The following is a 21,926-nucleotide window of genomic DNA, read 5'->3' as shown; positions in this document are numbered from 1 at the left end:
AAATTTGATCATTTCATCCCAGTGACGATGGATATGTGGACCCTATGGAGACATAGCCTCAGTGAACCTGTTAAAAGTTAATAGACTGTGCCCTGGGTTAAGAAATACAAGTAACTAGATCCAGGTTCCCCTCTCTTCTGGCATGTGGGGAAATAGGCCCAGAAAGGGAAGGGACTTGCCTCAAGTAACACAGTAAGTAAAAGGAAGAACCAGGACAATGAGCAAGGCCTCCTGACTCCCAATCAGTAATAATAACAATAAAAATATCAACCACAATGTTATTCAATTCTAGTGCTTTCTATGTTCCAAACACTTCACTGACTTACATTAGTTATGTATTTAATTGTGTGTGTGTGTGTGTGTGTGTATATATATATATATATATATACACACACACACACATATATGTATATATATATGTTTAAAGTGACTTTGCATAATCTAATTTTAATTCACCAATTAGGTACTTTTATTGACCCCGTTTTACAGATGAGGAAATGGAGGATCAGAGGCATTCAGTAACACAACTTTGAATCAAAGCCTACAACTTCGAATCTGCTTGTCCATGAATGTTGAATGGCAGCCTCTCTGAGCCGGTGGTTCTGTTGCAAGGACTTTGGAGGAAGGAGGAAAACAGATATGGAAAAGTGGAGGCATGTTTAGATCTTAGATGTAGTAACACCTTTTTTTTTCTCTCTGCTCTTTTGGGTCCTGGTAGAAAACCAGAGAAGCATATGGGAAGGAGCCGTGGGAGTGCGAGGAAGAAGAGCTGGCTGAGATCCTGGTGAGCTCTGGCCCTGACGTGTAACAAGTGCAGGCGTTTCTCTACAAAGCGCGAGCCTTGCGACTCTGCTCTGATCCTCGCAGCTGACTTGGAACCAGGGCGGGGCTGGGGGAAGATGGGGAGAGACCTGGGAGTACTTCATTGTGCTGTAATCACTTGATTTCGGTTCTTCCACAGCAAGGGGAGCTGCCAGATGCAGAGAAATATGAAATCAATAAGTTCCACTTCAGTGACTTGCCCCTGACAGAACTGGAGCTGGTGAAATGTGGGATTCAGATGTATTATGAGCTCAAAGTGGTGGATAAATTTCATATTCCGCAGGAGGTGAGGTCAAAACAAACCTCTTTGGTTTCCCTTTTGCTTGCTTGCTTTTCTCCCTTTTTAAACTCGATCTATACTTAAAAAGAGTTTATCTTTGGCTTTTATAATTTAAAGCATTCGTCATGTTCACAGATGAGTCATTTATCAAAAAAGGATACACAGTTCCTCTGAACTGTGGTGTTTTGGGTACATTGGGTTCTTGATGTCAGTTCACGGGCACTGAGTTTGTTTTGCGTACATGGGATGCAAAACAAAAGGTCCTATTTTCAAACAAGGGTGGGAAATGTGGGTTAAATCCATTTAAAGAGGAATTTTTCCCTGCAAGAGTCTTTACGGTGTTCCGTAAATCTGGGGGACGAGGAATGGACAGAGAAGGTGGGGATGAGATATATTTTGTGCAGACTTTCCCATACTAGTTTGATTCAAGCAGCAGTTCTCAGAGTATTGCCCCAAACCACGTCAGCACCGCCCGAGAATGTATCAGAAATGCAAATTCTCTCCCTGCATCCCCTTTCAATCCCAGCTGTAACGAATTAGAAACTATTCTAACAAGCCTTCTGGGTGATTCTGATGTGCACTCAAGTTTGAGAACCACTGATTTAAAGACTCCCTTTGTTTTCTTTTCCTGAAAAACTCCCGTTAGCTTCTTTCAGGACAGTAGCTACGCAGTTTGGGAATCACTGATGAAGCCCAGTTAGTGGAATAACTGGAGTGATTCACAGCTACCTGGTTTCATAACGTCCATTTCCATAGTATTTAGCAGTTTGCAAACTGCTTGCACTGCGTTACCGCATCTATTCCTAGTTCCCGGCTTCCGGTCTGGGAGGCAGGGCCCAGGGCGCCTGTCCAGTGTGTGCTGCCTCACTGACGTGTGTGTGTCCACAGGCCCTGGTGCGGTTCATGTATTCCCTGAGCAAGGGCTACCGGAAGATCACCTACCACAACTGGCGGCATGGCTTCAACGTGGGCCAGACCATGTTCTCCTTGCTGGTGGTACGGCCGTGGGGTGGGAGGAGGGGCGACCGCGGTGGGGGATGACGGTGGCTGGGGGCTCCCGCCACACGAGACGACCTTATGAAGCTCCGCACAGTAGCAGCAGGGCTGTTCTTCTATATATTGCTTTTTAAAAAGTATGCAACAAGAGTATATTCTTAGCGTAAAGAATTCCAATAGAGAACTGTATAAAATAAAAAGTGAAAGGAAGCTGCAGTCGACCCCCAACCCCAGTTGGGTTATTTGGCGGTAACGCTGGCACAGCTTCTTACCAAATTTTCTTCTAGAAGCATCGAGACATATTTGTACACACACGTACACAGTTTATTTTGTTTATAACCAACTGAATAATATTATTCTGTAATATTCTTTTTTCAGTTGAAAATATGTAAGTCACATTCTTTATAAATTTTTTTTATTGTGATAAAATATACATAACATAAAACTTACTATTTTGACCCACTTTTATGTGTACAGTTTATGGGCATTAAGTATGTTCACAATATTTTACGACCATCACTACTACCCGTCTCTAGAACTTTTTCATCTTCCCAGACAGAAATTCTGTCCCATTAAGCAAAAATTCCCCAATCCTCACTCTCCCCAGCCCCTGCTGACCACCATTCTACTTTCCATCTTTATGATTTCGATTACTTTAGGTACTTCATATAAGTAGAATCATACACTACTTGTCCTTTTGTGCCTGGCTTATTTCACTGGCACGTGTTCAAGGTTTATCCATGATATAATTTTATAGCTGCATAGTATACTATATTATTTAAATATACCATAATTTCTTTACTTAGCCCCTAATGTTGGACATGGGGGTTGTTTTTGATCTTTCACTCTTACAAACAATGCTACAGTGCCCTTGGATGGACATACATATGTGTACTTGTGTTCATCTTTTTAGCTCAGTGGGTTCAGAGTTCTTTATATTTTACTTAAAAGTGTTTTCCCATGCAGATTATGATGCAAATCTCTGTTTTTGTCCAGCCTCCTCATTTGCATTCCTTTCTCTTGGGGCTGAAATGGTCATGCCAGAGTAGGCATGAGAGCCTGGAGGCAGAAATTCTGAGCAGGTCATCACAGAAGGTGACAGTAACACCACTTAGACTTGAATTATTTCTGTGAGTCACAGAGTCAGCATCACCTCTCCAGGGTTCTTTCCCACCCTCTACTCCAACACCCAGCATAAACAAGGAGTTAAGTATTTGAAGGAGTCTCAGGGAAAGGTTCTTCTGGGCTGTGCTTAAACCGGTAGACCAAGTTTGGAAGGTTAGCTTCACCAGTCTAGCCATGTTCAGCTTCCAAGTGCTGTAACCAGATGTTTGCAAGTTTCTCAACAGTCCAGTGCCCTCCACCTCCAGTGTACAGATTGGGATACTGAGGTGCAGAGGGAAATAGGACCAGTTAAGGTTCTCAAGAGTAGAGTGACCAATCATTCCCATTTGCCTGACATTGTTCCATTCTAGCACAGAAAGTTCCACATCCCAGGTAAACAAACATCTGGTCACCCTGTGGCACCAGGGTTAGAGCCAAGATCAGATTCATGTTTCCAAGCTCTAGGCCCTTTCCCTCCTGCCTGCCCTCTCAGCCCTGTCTCCAACCTCACAAGACAGGAGTGAGTGGCACCTTTGATTGCCCTTCCAGACGGGAAAGCTGAAGCGATACTTCACGGACCTGGAGGCCTTGGCCATGGTCACCGCTGCCTTCTGCCATGACATTGACCACAGAGGCACCAACAACCTCTACCAGATGAAGTAAGTCAGCCTTTACCAGCCTCCCTCCCTACTTCCCACCCCCGGGATTCATTATCCAAATCTGAACAGCTCCCAGACAGACTCACTGGCCAGGGGGAAGTCCCGCTGTCTACAGCTTCCCATTTCCTCCTCCCCTTTGGGTCTTGGTATACTCCTTCGACAAACAAAATAATGACACCAAACTATGCTCCAATACCCAGAGTCTGAGAATACATTGCCTAACATTTAGAAGATATTTTGGAGATGCGATTAAGTGAAGGATCTTGAAATACAGGGATTATCTTGGATTATCTGAGTGGGCCCCATGTAATCCAAAGGGTCCTTATGAGAGGGAGGTGGGAGGTCAGAGAGGAGAGAAGATACTATGCTGCTGGCTTTGAAAATGGAAGATGAGCCATAAGCCAAGGAATGTAGGTGGCCTCTAGAGCTAGAAGGGGCAAGGAAACAGATTCTCCCCTAGACTCTCCAGAAAGGAAGGCAGTCCTGCAGCTCTATTTTAGACTGTGAACTCCAGAGCTGTAAGATAAATTTTCATTGTTTTAAGCCATTAAGTTTGTGGCAATTTGTTATAACAGCAATAGGAAACTAATACATTAAACTCCCTCACTCTCTTCCTTCCTTTCCTACCTGCTTAACAAATTGAAGCCAAGTTGTTAGTAACTGATAATAATGGTTTATTCATTCACCTTGTGTGGATAATGCTCCTACTAGAAGTGTGGTATGCCCTATCCTAAGCAAAGAGGTACCATGGTGAGCAAAACAGACACAGTTCCTGTCCTCACAGAGCTTATATTGCAGGCAGCCTATGTAGCGTAGTCCTTGAATCATGGTCTTGGTGGACGCTCATGACCACCTCGTGGGCTGGGCAGAGCAGGGACTAGTATTACATCCATATTGCAGGTGAGGAAACTAAGGCTCTGCTCTGGGCCCACAGCCTGTAAGTTATTAACAAGCACTAGGACATGCTTCTCCGAGTCTTCTCAATTAGGTGCATGCTTCTCCAAGGCTAGAGATTTTGTCTACTATTTACCTTGTAGGAAGCTATTTATTCCTACAAGCTATACACACAGCTCGTAAGAATTCTGGGGCTCGTGATCTTTAAAGTATGGGTTCTGGGGCTTGGTGATCTTTAAAGTATGGCCCAGTGCCAATGTCTATGGATGGCTATAAGGGATCCATAAATCTCTAAAATTGCATTTGGCGTTATGTGTGTTTATGCTTTTTTCTGGGGATAAGGGTCCACACTATTCAACAGACTCTCTAAGGTGTCAATGATCCGAAAAAGACCCTCAGAATCAGTTGTGGAGAAAGCTAAAGCCTGAGAATCCAGAGACCTGACATCTAATCCTAGTTCCCACTCTCTCACTGTGTGACAAGTTCCTTCTCATTCCTGGACTTCAGCTTCGATGCCTACAGAATTAGGAGGTGGCAATATTGGATGATGTCTTTAACCTTCATCTTGACCATTCCATGTTGATTCTCTCTCTGTGTCTCTCTGTCTTTCTCTCCCATTCAGATCCCAGAACCCACTGGCCAAGCTCCATGGGTCCTCCATCTTGGAAAGACACCACTTGGAGTTTGGCAAAACATTGCTGAGAGATGAGGTATGATAAGGCTTTGGGACCTGCATAAGAGTCCCTGTCTCAAATGAAACCTGAGAGTGGCCAGGTGGTGCTTGTCCCATTAGCCTGGGCTGCCTCTCCCAACATCTGGGGTGACCACAAGTAGTTGGTGACTTTACTACTAGCACCACTTCTCACATCTCTCCTATGATTTCCTCTTTAGAGCCTGAATATCTTTCAAAACCTCAATCGCAGGCAGCACGAGCATGCAATCCATATGATGGACATAGCCATCATTGCCACAGACCTCGCCCTGTATTTCAAGTTGGTATTTCTTCTCATTTTAAGAATAAGCATAACAATAGCGATGATTGTAATAATAACAAACATTGTCATTCTGATTGATTTTATATGTACTGTATGCCAGGTACAACCCTTATGCTGTGGACCACGAACTCTCACTACAACTCTGTGAGTGAGATATTATTACTCCCACTGTATAGATGGGAAACTGAGATCCACAGGAAGAGATCTGCTAAGATCAGATAACAAGTCCATGGCAGAAGACCTAAAAACCTAGGTCTTTGCTCCCAGGCCTTGGTTCTTTTAACCTTGGTTTGTTAATTATGTTGTTTTAATAAGTCTCTGCCTGAAACAACCAATGTTAGAAGCCCAGGTGTTGCCTTATTCTGAGATTTGCTCCATTAACAAACTGGTGTGTTTCGTAGGAAGAGGACAATGTTCCAAAAGATCGTGGATCAATCTAAGACATACGAAACTCAGCAGGATTGGACACAGTACATGATGCTGGAGCAGACACGGAAGGAAATCGTTATGTGAGTCGAGATAGGGCTTAAACCTTAGGGTCATAAGGTGAGCTGCTGCAGTGACAGGCCTTGCTGCCCTCAAGAGACCCCTAGGACACTTCATTTTGGAGGTCTTTGACATACGAACAAATGAAGTTATGCCAAAACACAATTGCAGAAATTATAGTATATGTTTAATCTTTATTTTAGCACTAAAATTTAAGACAATATATTATTATATTTCTCTGTATACAAAAAGTATAATATTTGAAGTATTTCTATCATAAAATTTCAGAATTTTGACAAAACACAGAGCGTTATACCAATTATAATTTGAGTGATAACTATGTGTTACTCAAAATATGTAGGCTTAATTTTTTTAGTATTCCTTTCTATATAGCAATGCCCTGCAATATAGCTGTGCTATTCACAAATTAGTTGCATGATTTATATGAAATTTATAGTGCCTCGCTGGCATGAGGTCTGCTAAGAGGACTTAAGTTTTCTGATGAAAATCTTTCAGTTTTCACAATATGCTTCCATGGTTCACCTCAATTGATGGTGGGGTGAGAAGTGTAAATGTGAGGCCTTTTATGAATGGCCCCCTGGCTTCCCTGCAACAGATCCCAAGGTCAGAGGAGATGAGTCCTGACCCAGTTCCCAAAGAAGTGTCCGGTTGTTTGTTTATCCCCAGATGCTTCTGTGGAGATTAGGCTTAATTAAGTCACAAATGTTGTAAGTCCCTGCAACAGAGATTGAACAGCCACTGGGACAGTCTCAGAGAAGAGGAGGCAAGTGGCAACTTGTCCTTCCCTCAGTTCTGCAGTTGTCCAACCAGGCCTCCACAAAGGTCCCCTGATCCTGGGGAGCTGTGTAACCTGCTTCAGCTGAACAAGGGGTCACAATAGGCTGTGGCTGCTCCCAGGTGGACCAGGAGCTGCCCTCACTGGACATTTCAAAATGGTGAAGCAGAAAAATTGAATTAGTGGAAAGAACACCCTGTTCTGGGATAGGAGGACTCACCATTAAACATTGTCTATTCTCTCTAATTAATTAGTGATTTTGGGTAGTTCCAAGGAAAAGACCTGCTTTATTGTTGGGATAATTAGGAAGCCAATTCTAAAATTCTTATGAGAAATAAGTATGAAAGAATAGCCAGAAAATTCTGAAATACAAGAGTAATAATAAGGACGAGCAGAACTGAAGGCAATTTAGTCCTAGTCATGAGTAGAACAAGGCAATGGGACAGAGTTGAAAAGCTATGCCTGTGTTAATAGTGGATTTTATACTGGTGGAGAAAGGGATAAATTCATATGTGGGGGCCATGAGGTGATTTGATGGGTTTTTTTTCCAACACCACCAAGCAATTCTCTAATTCTCGGTGGACACTGACTGGATGTCACATAAATTTAGCTCACTTCTGACACTATCTACCTGGAGAGAGTGTCAGATCCCACAGGGCTCAAGTCCCATGGACTGGCCCCCATTCAGACACTAATCCCAAGTCAAGGTTGTTGCCTGTGAGTCTGACCACTGGGCTATAAAACTGTAGGTTCCCATGACTCCCTCCTCAGGTTCAATTAATTTCTAGAGTAGCTCACAGAACTCAGAAAAATGTTACTTATATTTACCAGTTTATTATAGAAAACATTATAAAGGATACAGAATAACCAGATGAAGGGGTACACAGGATGAGGTCTGGAAGGGTCCGTAGCGCAGGAGCATCTGTCTCCATGGAAGTGGGATGTTTTACCCTCTCAGCAAGTGAATGCGTTTACCAACCCTGAAGCTCACCGAATCTCATTGTTCAAGAGTTTTTATAGAGCTTAACCTACAGCTTCCCTGCCCCGCTCCCCGCCTTTACCCCTTCAAATTCCCCACCTCTATTCACTTGGTCTTTCTGGTGACCAGCCCCATCCTGAGTCCATCAAGGGACCTCACCCTAAGTCACCTCATTAATGTGAACCCAAAGAGGGTTCTTAAGGGTAAAAGACACTCCAATCGCTTAGGAAATTCCAAGGGTTTTAGGAGTTCTGTGCCAGAAACAAGGGGTAAAGACCAAATTTCTTTTGTATTATACTGTAGGTAGTCACAAAGCTAGATCCTTATCTCACTCTCATAGCAAAATAAATTCCAGATGGATCAAGGATTTTAAAATAATGAGAAAATAAACAACAAAAAAAGGAAGTGAGGGGAAAAGCATGGTAGAATTAAAAAGAATGATTTCAGAGTGAACTTTTTCAAGTGTGACATAAAATTCAAAAGTCATAAATAGATTGATAAATTAAAAATTTTTAATTTATGGATAAACTTAAAAACCCATAAAAATTAAAAATTTCTGCACCACACATACAAGAATGCACAGCTGAAATCAGAATGCGAGTAATAAATGGAGGGAAAAATATCTGTGGCACTTCTGACAGAAAAAGAGCTAATTTACTTAGTAAATAAAGTGTTATACAAGACTAATCAAATAGAAAACTGGTCAAAGGGCACACACAGACATTTCCCAGAAAAGAAATTACAGAGGGATATAAACATATGAAAGGATGACCTTACTTGTATGAAAAGAAATGTAAATAAAACCACAGCAAGATATCATTGTTCATCCTCCTATCGGCAAATATTGAAACATTTGCTAACACACTGTGTCCGGCAGAGCGAGGGGCACACAGGCAGTCTGCTGAGAATGTGAATAGGTGCAACATTCATGGTGGGCAATACCTAGCAAAGTTGTACATGCCCATACTCTTGGATCTGGCAATCCCACACCTAAGATTTACCCTCCAGGTAGTGTTCCACGCGTGCGCCACGGAGTATGTACAAAGTTATCCATTACGGCATTATTTATAATCACACACACACAAAGGTTGAAAATAATTTAAATATCCATCGATGGGGCATCAGGTTAAATATGTTGACCTTAAACAAAAAGCCTGATACCTCCCCAGCGAAAGGGGTTTGTTCAGGAGCGACAAAGAATTGCAATCTGGGACATGCGACTCTGGCAGGCCACGTGCGCATCCACTAAAACTTAGGCGCGTGAACTCTGTATGTGGAGAGGAAGAGGAAGTTGGGAGCTCTGTGATCAGAGTTCTTCCTGGTGCTTTGGGGTCAATGTAGGGCGTGAGAGCTCTCCCTTCTGGCCTCCCTACTTCATTTTGAATGAAGTTTCTGTTTCTTAATTTTTTACAAATATGTATGGTACTTTCATACAATGGAATGACATACAGACTTTACAAAGAAATGACACAAAGATTTACAAGATCCAATGTTTTTAAACGCCAGAGGCAGGACTTCAACCATTGAAAAAGCCAAGGTAGTCTTAAGTGGAAGTCTTTAAACTGAGCCACACATACCCCTCCCACTTCCTCCCTGATCCAAAGATGTGTAGGGGCCTGGATGGCCTCAAGGGAATCCCTGTTCTCTTTCTTAATATTATCTTCCTAAGAAAGCACAGTGGGTGAGGCATTGTTACTTCCCTCGCTCCTCTCCAACTTTATAAAATACAGGCAAATTTACCCTTTCCTGAACCCTCCTATGGTGCAAAGACCTCTGTGGCATCAAACAGAGAGACTATTTGAAATATTGGCATCTTCAAAGCCACTCGTAATCATGACATTATAATCCCTTCAGGGCTTCCCTGTCTTATACATATTTTTGTTAAAAGCAAAACAAGGCCTTAGCAATGGAGAATTTTGTATTGAGTTGTAGAGCAGGGCAGCAGGAGCTGAGGCATTTTTCATTCAACAATCCTACTTCCTTCAGAAAAGATAACAGGGTCAGCTCCCTGATATCAGGGCAAAGGTGCACCAATAATAAATACTGAAGGCAGCAGCGCCTGATTTCATCCATGCCTCTGTCCCTGTCTGTCTGTCTTTCTCTTCTACCTACACATAACCATCTATCTACCTCTACCTTTCTTAGAATTAAGAATAAAAAATAAGGTGGGTGTCATCAGGATGTATTCTAACATGCTCATTTGAACTGAAAAATAAAATCAGATTCTTTCTGACAGAAACAAGTCTGATTTGCCTGCTTTCGTTGGCAGTAAAAGACTGGAATTTCCAATTATGTTGTATGACATTCTCATAAATTAAATGAGTCAAATCTGAAGCTTCGAAGTTTTGATGAAACATAGTTAAAACTTGTAAGTTAAAAGCACTTTATAAAAAAATAACACTGGAAGATATGTTAAAATTAATAACGTTTTAATTGACCTAACCCATTCTGAGTATCTCAGATTAAACCAAGTGCTGCAGAGGAAGTGTCAGGGGTATAATTTATAATCATATGAAAATTCTTGGTCAGACCTTTATGGCATGCTTCCCAGAAACTGAGGAAGTGAATGATTGTAATGTTTGTTTTAAACAAAATTGAAGGAGAATCTAATTGAATCTCCAGCTGATTGATCATTGAGAATAATGATCACAGTATGATTCTTAACAGTTTATTTGGAAGAATTCAAAGACTTGAGTGATGTAATGAAACTCCTCCCATTCCCAAGGTTTCTAATTACCTGCATCTATAAAAATAAAAAATTTGCATAAAATAGATGTTAAATCCTATCTCAGTCTAACAATAAGAAATATTCATTCATTAACTGATTTTTAAAAAACAGCCCCATCCTATCTCATTAAAAGATGAATTTCCAAAAAAATTTACTTTGAACGTTTAATAATTATTTCTAAAAATAGGTAATGCATATATTTTTTGTATTGGTTACTTGCGTAATAATAATAACTTAATCCAAAAGAAAAAATTTCAACACTTGGAGGCCTATAGTCAAATAAATCTTTATGTAAGTTTAATTAATGGGTATATTTGGTTGTAGATAAATGTGAAAGGACGATCAATAAAAGAATTTCATATGTATTATACATATGCTTGAAAGTCTTTCATTGATATAGTACAGACACATATATGTATATATATATATAGGTGTATATGTGTGTGTATATATATATATATATATACACACACATATACACCTATATATATATATATATACACATATACACATATATACATATATAAAAACATCAGGATAAAAACCTGTGGGAGAAGTCAAGTAAAAATACAAGTTTATGGATACAAAAAAGGATGTAAATTCTAGACTCTTAAAGAAAAGCTTGTTCATGTGTATTTAAATGGATGATAAGCTGATAGTTGGTATGAAATTGCTATGCTATTTAGATTCCTTTTTATTTAAAGCATCATGTACTTAACCATTTCATTTTAGAAGGTCGTTTTTTAAATGTATAAATTGGATCCTTTGCAAGTATTTAAACTTAGATAAACTAGTTAAGATATTTACTTAAAAATGTGCAAAAAGGTAAGCATTTTCAAAATTCTTTAGGTAGCCATTCAGTGGAAAATGTTCCAAGACCCATAAAGCAGGATTTCTCAAACTTAAAGCAATTGACATCTGGGGCCAATAAATATTTGTCGTGAAGAGTTGTCCTGTGCATCATAGGATGCTAAACAGCATATCTAGTCTCTACCTACTAGATGCCAGTAGCAAACCCTCCTCCCCAATCGTGACGACCTAAATTATCTCCAGACGTTGTCAAATATCCACTGTGGGTAAAAATCACCCTTGCTGAGAAACACTGCTGTAATCTTAGGTTCCATCGATTAGGTGATTAGACATACAGTTAGGGCTGCTTCGCACCTGAGTAGAGTGTAGCTGTTACACACTTGGGGCTTTGGCACCAGACAGCCTGGGTTCAAGTCTCAATTCTCTCACTTATTGGTGGTGTGACCTTGGACAGGTTACTTCACCTCTCTCTACCTCAGTTTCTTCCTTGGTCAAAGGGGATTGGTAGCACCTACCTCATGGATTACGTGGGGGCTGAGCTGGAGCATGTGGAGTGCTGCGCAGCATTGCCCATAGCACGTAGTGGTGTTAGGTGCTTCCCGTGGTATAAGCTTTATGCATTTGATCTTTGTCCCCGATTCCTGACACAGAGTTCTAAAACCCTTGTTACTTTCTGAGTGTCAAGGAATGTCTCTTGTTCTAATGAGGTGACTCTTGGCGGGACCCTAGAGAGTTTCAGGATGGGGGCTGATCACCAGAAAGACCAAAGCCTTGATTGGAAGCGTAAACTGTCAGCCTCGTGCCAACCTCTGGGGAGGAGAGAGGGGCTAGAGTTGAGTTAATCGCCAATAGCCAATGAATTAATCAATCTTGCCTACATGATAAAATCTCCATAGAAACCTCTAAATAAAAGTATTCAAAGAGCTACAGAGCTGGTGAACACATTGGAGTGCTAGGTGGGTGGCGCATCTGAAGAGGGCATGGAAGCAAGCAGCCCCCAGCCCTTTACGTCTCCTACGCATCTTTTCCGTGTGGCCATTCCCTGAGTTGTACCTTTTATGATAAACTCCTAAGTAAATAATCAAACCTGAAGGGGGGTTGTGGGAACCCCCTGACTTTGTAGCCAAGTTGCACGGCAGTGCGGGTAACCTAGGGACCTGATACGTGCAACTGATGTCTGAAACGAGGGCAGCCTTGTGAGGCTGAGCCCTTAAAACTGTGGAATCTGACACCAGTTAGCGTCAGAATTGAACTGAATTATAGGACACCCAGTTGGTGTCAGAATCGATTGTTAGGGAAAAATCCAAAACTTCCCTCCTGTGCTTTGATTTTCTTGGCTATGCCAGTGAGCTTCCTCTAGTCAGAGGTCCGGACCCAACACCTGGACACATCCAAAGCCATGACTCTTACTAAACGCCTACGTAGCTATTTCTTGGACCTCCCTACTTTACTTTAGCATGTTGACTCTAGTGCTGGGTGTGAGGCCTGCCACCTGATTTTGTATGGCTCATGAGCTAAGAGTGGCTATTACATTTTTTAATAGTTGGGGGGAAAATAATCAAAAGAATAATATTTCCTGACAAATGAAAATTATAAGAAATTCAAATTTTAGTGCCCATAAATAAAATTTTATATTTTTACAGAGGGCTGCCTTATGATTTTTGTGGGCCTTAAGCGCTTTTGTCCTTGTGGCTGCTTTCTCTATGAAAACAAACAAACAAATAAATAAAATTATTTTTAATGACTGTGTCGGTATAAAGACAAATGTATATCCATTATTATTCTCTTTTTTCCTTCTAATTTAAAAAAAAAATTAAATTAAAACATTTTTATGGACCCCTGAAAGTATCATGGGCCCTAGGCTCTCAGCCTAACAGATAAGTAACCCTGACTTTACTTATCTATGGTTGCTTTCACATCACATCACGGCAGAGCTGAGTAGCTGCAATAGAGACTATTGTCATCTACAGAACCTAAAATATTGACTATCTGACCCTTTACAGAAAAAGCTGCCAGCTCCTGGTCTAGTGTTTTTCAAAATAGGAACGTGAGGCCCAAAGAGACAAAGCAACTTACCTAGTGTCACACGGGCATTGGCAGAGCATCAAGGACTAGAAGCCAACTCACCCCACCCCTCTTCTGCGCACCCACAGCTTTCTCAGGCTCCCACAGGCCTTTCCTCCGAGCCAGGTGTCATTCCAGGGAGTGCCTGAAGCCTGTCCAGGTTGGCCCGGATGCTTTCTGGGGTAGAGGATCAGTGCCACTGAGCTGCACGGCTGAGTTAAAAGGATATTTGCCTTGGGGATGGGACAGGATAGCAGGAACTTGGCTCGGTCCAGTCAGCCAGCTCTGTGCACCTGGGCGCTTCCTACAGCCATCAACTCCGTGTCGCTTCCTCAGGGAAGCCCTCCCTGACCTCTCAGATCTAGGTTAGTGTCTCTTGTTATATTATCTCCCAGAATAGAACCCCTTTCCTTCAGAGCAGTTATTTGTTTACATTTATTTGTGTGACAAATGTGTGACTCCCCAACACATCTGCAAGCTCTCTGAGAGTGGCGACCCTGTGAACCAGCCGCTGCTCGACATCTGGCATGTTCCCTCTGGTCACATGTTCCCTACGGTCATCTTCTGGACAGCGCTCTGCCCTGTGGCAATCTCGACTATTCCCCCTGCACCTCTGCTCGCTGTACCCTTTCTTCTCCCTTCCCTAGGAGAACTCCTGTGCACCCCTCAGGGCCCTGCCCTGCTGTCACCTCCTGGAAGCCCCCCGAACTGAGCTAGTTTCTCTCACCTTTGGATTATTTTTTCTTTTGCACCTTGTGCTTCCCCTTGCCATTCCCACTTAGCGTATTGTGATAACAGTTTTTTTGTTTTTTGTTACTTAATTGACTGTGAGCTTTCTGTCTGGATCCCCATTGCCTAGTGTGGCACCTTGGCCCAGAGCACGTAGGGGATGATGCCAAAGTCAAGGTAATGCCTTGTCTTTAGGGCACGAGGCCTTGGATTAGCTTTTCTGGTACCCAGGTGTCCACACACATACACACACACTAAATCTCTGTCCATAAAACATTTAGATGTGTTTCCTATACTGCTGGGAGTGATTTTCACATGATCTTTCCAGCCAAAGAAAATAAACATGCAGTGCTCTCCTGAAGCCACACTTGTGGACGTCAATTATGGACACTGACAGGTACCAAGGAGCCATAGCTGAGCATTCATTTGCTTAATCTATCTGACAGTAAGCATAACATGTCTGCAACACTTAACATTAAACATAGGGCATGCATTCTGAAGTTATTACAAAGTATAAAGGTGTTTCTAGAAATGAATTTCCGAAAGCTTATTTACTTAAAGAATTCTATGAATTTTTGAGGGTTTACTTCATTAAAGATATTTAAACCTGTTAATATTTCATGAAGCATTCTTAAGGCCTCCCAGACCAGCTTGTGTGACCTATGCCAGATCTTGCTGGTTGATTATAAATCACCTAAGCAGCAGTTAGGTTCGGAGCCCCAGGCTTCTTCAACTACCTCCCCTGCCCGCAGCCCCGGCCCATTGGCCTCGCCAGGTCAGGGTGACACTGCCACATGGGTTGACCCCACGCTCTCTCAGCCTGCAGGCATTGCTGCAGGTTGGGCCCTGTGCCCTCCTGCCTGGCTTACAGCCAAATGGCCCTGGATTCCCTTCCCAGATGCTCATGCCACTAAGCCTTTGTCTCTGAAACATCTCAAATTCCCCCTCTTGCTCCAATTCTTTGTTCATGCCCCCTCCCTTTCTGTCTTATATTGTACCCACCTGTGTAACAACACCTATCTTACCTTCCTGTTATTGTGAAACTCCTTTAAGACTTTATCTTTTAACCCTTTCTTTCTTTCCCAAATCCCTCCCTCTACTTCTTTTTAAAAATTTTGTCAGTCTACTTTTTTACTTGTGTCAACATTTTACTAAGAAAAATTTTCAGACGTACCAAGAGTTGAAAGAATTTTATACCCACCATCCAGTTCTACCATTAACATATTACTATAAATTCATCCCTTCATCTATCTGTCAATCCAGTTTATTTTTTGGTTGCATTTCAAAGTAAGTTGCAGATATCAGTGCACTTCCCCCCCGCCAATACTTCAACATGTATATCATTAACAAGAGGTCAATATTTGTTTATAGCTCCTTTTTTTCCTTTTAAGATAAACTATACCTCCAATGACATAAACAAATCTTAAATGTACCATTTACGAGTTTTGACAAATGCTTCCTCTACTTAATGCAAGGCTTCCCCACAATGACTGATCTGCTCTTCTCCCCATGCATTGTCCATGGGGCAAAAAGCGGTTTTTGAGAGAGGAGCAAAAAAACACCTTAGATGTTACGATGGTCTGTGGCCCTCCAAACAGGTGTACGGTATGTCTGTGGTATTAAAATTTCATGGTGGAGCAATTATAGAAAAAATGTCTAAAAAGAGTCTTGGACAGTAGAAGGGGGAGGGTGATGGGGAAAAGGTTGAGAAACATTGTTCTATACATGACAGGAGAGAAAGAACTCTGAAGATGTGATGAGATTTAATTTAAATGAAGTCGATGTTTATGAAATGCCTAGAACAGTGTGTGGCATATAATAAAAACGTATGTTCATGATAATCACCAGTATTTACTGTACACATACTAGGTCCAGGCACTATGCTAAGATTTTTACACACATTATCTCATTTAATCTTGCACCTATTCCATTTGGAAAATACCATTATTATTACATACAAGGAAACTGAGACTTAGAGAGGTTGGTTTAATCAAAGCCCCACCTCCAGATGTGCTGGAGAAGTGACCCCTCTCCTCACAATGGGGGGAGGTCATCTACTAATGGGGGCAGAGAAAAGAGAGGTGGGTGGCATTAACCAGTATGTGAAGCCTTACAGTGGTTCCGGACTGATGGGTGGTGTCTTTGCGTCCAGGGCCATGATGATGACTGCCTGTGATCTCTCAGCCATTACCAAGCCCTGGGAGGTGCAGAGCAAGGTATGGGCTCCTCCTGACCCAAGAGGAAGGGAATCCCAGTGCTGGTGACAGCAACTAAGGCAGCTTGGATTCTCTAGCTCCAGAGACAGCCCACCCTCGCACTGTCTTTCTCTGCCAAGACATGGAAGTCACTTTAGGACCTCTTCCCCTGATGGCAACAGAGTGTTTGTTGGGGTAGGGGAGGCGGGGCGTCGCAGGGGGGTGGTTATGTTTCCGCTGAGCTGGAAACCCAGGTGGGATGGGAACAGGAATAGGAGGATAGAGGCTGTGGCTTGACTTGGGGTGGGGGCGTGGTGTCTGCCTATTGCAGGTAGCTCTGCTGGTTGCTGCTGAATTCTGGGAACAAGGTGACCTGGAGCGCACAGTGCTGCAACAGAATCCCATTGTGAGTAGAGAGGGGGCATCAGCCTGACGTTAGGTGTGTGATCTCACCCTGATGGGAGCCGAGACCTTGCTATGACAAAGAGAGGGGCCCCCCAGACGTAGAGATGTATGACGTTACCCTACAAGTGAACTTTCCCTAATGCAGGAGTTCTCCAAGTGTGAGACCCGGACCACCATCAACCTCCTTACTTGGGAACATATGAGAGATGCAAGTTGACAGGCCCCACCCTAGACCTAAGCAGAAACTTGGGGGGCAAGCGCAGCAATGTGTGTCCTCCTAGAGTCTGGGAACCCCACTCTCCTGTGTGTGTCCTTAGCTCACTCAGCTAAGTAGAGCCTGACAAGTGGACACCAAACCTTAGATTTTCCTTCCACTTCCAGCAGTCTGAGAGCTACCTCCCTGGCACAGAGCACGCAAGGGGAAGGAAGATGCCGTCAAGCTGAGAACCTATCGACACTGAAAGTCGACTTGACTGGACACAGTTAGAGGGTTCGCCGGTGGTCCTGAGCTAGGGTGGGACTAGAAGTAAAGGCTGGGTAAAAGGGACAGACATTTTGGGGACAGAACCACAGACATAGGGACAGGCTAAACCTGCGACAGTGCTAAAAATGCCGGGGGACCATGCGAGGCTCAGGCAGGGCCCGAGGGTGAGTGGCGTGCTCTGAGGATCACACGAGCATCCTGGAGCGAACAGGATGCTAAGGGGCTAAGGGATTCGTATCCCTCTTCTTTCTTTTTAACACTTTTAGATGTAGAGAGAATAGTTAAAGAGCTTTATGTATCCATCAGCCAGATCCCACCATTAGCAACAGCGTGCCATTCATTCTCGTTTTATCCGTTCATTCTTCCTCATGTGTGTTTTTATATTTTGGCTGAATGAAGTGTTTTAAAGTAAATCCCAGACATCATTTCTTCCATAAATAGTACATATGTCTAAATGATATGAACTTACACACACAACCACAATACCATCATCACACTCACAAAATCAGTAATAATTCTTTAATATCACATAGTCCCCCTGTCTCTGTTCATTTTCTTTGATTGAGTAATAAAAATAATTTGGTTTGATTTGTTCAAATGAGGAGTCAATCAAGGACCACATAGTCTCTGGTAGTTATTTTTCTTAAAGTCTCTTTTAGTTAGAAGCAGTTTCCTTCTCCTCTTTTTGTTTTTTCTTTTTACACCATTTATTTGTTGAAGAAGGTAGGTCTTCTGCTGTCTGGTTTCTGAATGTGGTCGATTGTGCCTTCGTGGATAGAGGAATATATTAAATATATTTAATATATTCCTCTATCCTCATAGTTCCTGTGAACTACTAGTCAGATCTGGACACTTGATGAATATCAGGTTCCTTTTTTTTTTTTTTTTTAGCAAGAATGCTTCATAGGTAGGGTGGGCCCCTCTGACTGCATCATGCCGGGGGGAGAGCCCAGTGCAGCTAACTCTTTCTCCCTCATGACAGCCCATGATGGACAGAAACAAGGCGGATGAACTCCCCAAGCTTCAGGTTGGCTTCATTGACTTTGTCTGCACCTTTGTCTACAAGGTGGGTCCTTTGTTTTCTCAGGCCCATGTCCTTGTCTTTGATAAATCTGGGGTTCCCAAATGACATCAGGAATAATAAACTCTGGCGAGTGACCAGTGGGTGGTATTTTACAAAGTGCTGCTCATCTGCAGTGGTGTCTGGTCCTCAGGTCAGCCCCCTGGGGTCTTGTGTGATTGTACACCCAGGCCAGGGACAAATGACTGAGCGAGGTTTCAGACAGGGAAGGGGGAAACGTAGCAGACATATGCCCTCCTAACTTCCCTAGCTGGCAGACATGTAACGAAGAGTCAAAAAGTGATCTGGAATTTCTCCTTGAGCTCTTGCCCAAAGTGAACTTCTCCCTCTTGGGGAACCCGGGGCTTCCGATTCCATGTGATCCGTGCCGCCGCCACCTCCCTTTGTTATTTTTACTTTGACCATGTGACACGAGTGGAGATAGAGGTCAGAGATGAGAAATGACAGGGTCAGCTGTGAGACAGGCGCAGGGCCAGGACGCCCGACCCCCAGTTCAGGGGAGGCTCTGTGAGCTACAGCCCTGCCGTTAAGAAGTGCAAACGCCCCCCGGGAGGAGGCACAGGCTCCTGGGGGTCCTCCGAGCAACAGGGCAGGGTAGTCGGTGCTCCCCACCATCGTCGGTAATATTATTAAACCAGGGAGGCTGGGCTCAGCGCCCTACGTGCGTTACAACAGCCCTGGGAGGTAGGTATTATATTGTCCTGATTTCATGATTTCATGGGTAGGTGACCTGCCTACAGCTGGCCACACAGCTCGTGGCAGAGCCTAGATCTGAATTCAGGCGGCTCTGAGCACAGCCAGCCCTGAATTTGACGTTCCTGCCTTGGGCAGATCTACTCTGCCTATCTTCATCTTCAGTTTCCTCACCTAAAACTCTGGGAGCAACGAGTCTTGTCTCCCACTTCACAGGAGCTTCTTGAGGATCAAAGGAGATAGGCACTTCATGAACTGTGATGGGCTGTGCTCAAGGCATTATTTTTATTCTTCAAGCTAAGAGAATTCACTCAAATATTTACTGAGTGTCTTTGTGTCAGAAGAGGCTTCCCTGAGGAGGTGACATCTAAGTGGAGGCCTCGGGGGAAAAGAGGGGAAGTCTGAGTGTTCCAGCCTAGGGGAGAGCTTGTGTGAAGCCCACAGAAGGCAGGACACACTCCAGCCACGGAGATTTGGAATGCCCGGAGGGTCCAGGATGGAGAAGGGGGTAGGGCACTGGGTCTGGAGGGCACAAAAGCCATGTGAAGGGGGTTGTGCTTCACCCTGAAGAACAGGGGTTGCCACAGGAGGGCTTTAAGCAGGAGAGGGTTGGGATCTTGTTGACAGGAGGCTGTACAGCATCAGCATGCACACGCTGGGTGACGGGAAGCCTGCCACCTGCCCGGGCAGCTCATTCCAGGGCTGGACATTTCCAACTGTGCCTCGGCCTCGAGCCTGGACTCCGGGCTGTGGCCCCTGTGCCAGAGGCTCTCTCTCCTCTAGGAATTCTCCCGTTTCCACGAGGAGATCACTCCCATGCTGGACGGGATCACCAATAACCGCAAGGAGTGGAAAGCGCTTGCCGACGAGTATGATGCCAAGATGCAAGCTCTGGAAGAGGAGAAGCAGAAGCGGCAGGCCGCCAAGCAAGGTTTGTGGGAGAGGGACGGCAGGGGGCCCCAACCCCAGCACTGAGCACTCACGGAGGGCCCAGCCTGGCCTCAGTGCCTCACACCCGGGGTCCCGTTCGGGCCTCCCCCGCACCTGTTATAGTCCCGTTCTACATAGGAGGGCTCTGAGCCTTGCAGAGGTGAACTATTGTGGCTGAGTCACACAATTACTAAGTGGCAGTGCCCGGTTCCCAAGATTAAGGTTCCCAGCAAGGGGTCCCCAACTGCCCCCAACCAGTGAAGGACAAATTCCAATTCTAAGGCTGTGGACATAGGACCCTACCCAGGGACAGAGGAGAAAACCTAGAATTATTGGTTAAAAGTAATTTTTGAGACCGCATTTCCAGCCTTCTGTCTGGTGTTTAAATCCTATCCATACCGTCATGGTTCTTTGCTTGCCCACTACCAGTGACGGAGGGCTCACTACCTTACATGAGAGCCTCATTCTGCACCACTGTTCGAAAGTTCTTCCTTAAGCTGGAACTGTTCTCCTTGCTGAAACTTCCACCTAGTGGCCATAGTCCTGCCTTCAGGAATCGAATCCCATCTCATCGCAGTCAACAGCATGGTCCTCCTTCCCTGAGTCATTTCTTTTCCTGGTTATGTGGCTGTGGTTCTCTCACAGGACAAGGCTTCAGGTCCCCACCCCACCCCAACTGCCCTTCTTTGCACGCTGTCCCTCTACACATGGTTCTAAGCATGGACACTGCCAACTCTCCAGCTCTGCTCTGGGCAGTGTGGGCTGACTTTGAACTGGCGGCTGTAAATGTGGGGCCACCACATACGGTTTTGTGACTCGTGCTTTGCACAGCTCTAGGAGGTATCTTACGTGTCACGGTCACCACAGATTTGTATCATAATCACAACTTTCCAGAAAATTGGCAGTGAAGTGTCCTGAGGAAGAAGTGTCTGTTTCTAATTTGCACAGATTATCTCATGGGCTAGCAGCAGGTCTGTGCGAACTTAGCACCTGCGGATGTTTTTTGTTTGGCCTGCATTTTTTTAATGGATATCTGATGTTTACATTTTTAAATGGGGATATTTCAAATTTTAAAAATCCAGATTTCCAGCATTTCTTTTTAAAAGATCACGATCTGGCCACATCAGTCTGGATTCCTGCATGACAACAATGAGCTGGAGCTGAGTGGCCACTGCCCCCTTTAGATGGGACAGGGGATCGCTCCAGTTTGTCACAGTCCCCACAACTCCCTGTGACCTCCCAGACATTGGTGCCCAGTGTCACCATTTATCATCATGATTGTCATTTTTCTTAGTGTAGAGAAACATTCTTGGTTTCTCCGATTCCCCTTATACTTGGCTTGCCTTCTGCACCTGTACTTTATCTGTTGGTCTCTGGAAGCCTTTGAATTTGCAACTCTTGGTTCAAATCAGGGCACAGGGGAAGCCCTCTGCAGCCTCCTCTCACCTGGTGTGTTCTCTTGCCTGTCTGCCCGCAGCAGCGGCAGGAAATCAGCCTGGGGGGAACCTTGGCCCAGGAGGGGGCGCACCTGCATCCAAGTCCTGCTGCATCCAGTAGCACAACAGGGACCCGCGGGCCAGAATGGCTCTGCCCTTCGTGAGAAGAGGTTGCCCAAGCCGGTGGCAAACTGCACGCCTTCTTGAGAAGTAGAAGAGTCACAGGATTTGAAAGCTGAATGAGAATTTAGCGTACATCTGATCTAGTGGCTTTCAAACGTTTGTTCAGCCCTGAGAACTTTTCATTGAGCTAAAACCAACATTGTAGCTTTCGTAGACATCAATTAAATATTTAATTAA

General features: G+C 43.9%; 1 protein-coding gene across 1 annotated transcript in view; it reads left to right on the top strand.

The window, feature by feature from the left end:
- PDE6A (phosphodiesterase 6A) overlaps window positions 1-21,926 on the top strand; it is a 69,809-nt gene extending 47,883 nt beyond the window's left edge. Inside the window, exons 12-23 of the mRNA XM_039836524.1 lie at window positions 719-784; window positions 962-1,108; window positions 1,991-2,098; window positions 3,752-3,861; window positions 5,378-5,465; window positions 5,647-5,747; window positions 6,152-6,259; window positions 16,495-16,558; window positions 16,869-16,943; window positions 18,409-18,492; window positions 19,984-20,131; window positions 21,608-21,926. Coding sequence (XP_039692458.1) covers window positions 719-784; window positions 962-1,108; window positions 1,991-2,098; window positions 3,752-3,861; window positions 5,378-5,465; window positions 5,647-5,747; window positions 6,152-6,259; window positions 16,495-16,558; window positions 16,869-16,943; window positions 18,409-18,492; window positions 19,984-20,131; window positions 21,608-21,687 — 1,179 coding nt within the window. The 3' untranslated portion in view covers window positions 21,688-21,926. The remainder of the gene's footprint in view (window positions 1-718; window positions 785-961; window positions 1,109-1,990; window positions 2,099-3,751; window positions 3,862-5,377; window positions 5,466-5,646; window positions 5,748-6,151; window positions 6,260-16,494; window positions 16,559-16,868; window positions 16,944-18,408; window positions 18,493-19,983; window positions 20,132-21,607) is intronic.

The sequence above is a fragment of the Pteropus medius genome, unplaced genomic scaffold (assembly GCF_902729225.1).
Source record: "Pteropus medius unplaced genomic scaffold, Ma_sr-lr_union100, whole genome shotgun sequence".
Taxonomy (NCBI): domain Eukaryota; kingdom Metazoa; phylum Chordata; class Mammalia; order Chiroptera; family Pteropodidae; genus Pteropus; species Pteropus medius.
Note: the sequence above shows the minus strand (reverse complement) of the source record. Positions and strands in the feature narration are given on the sequence as shown.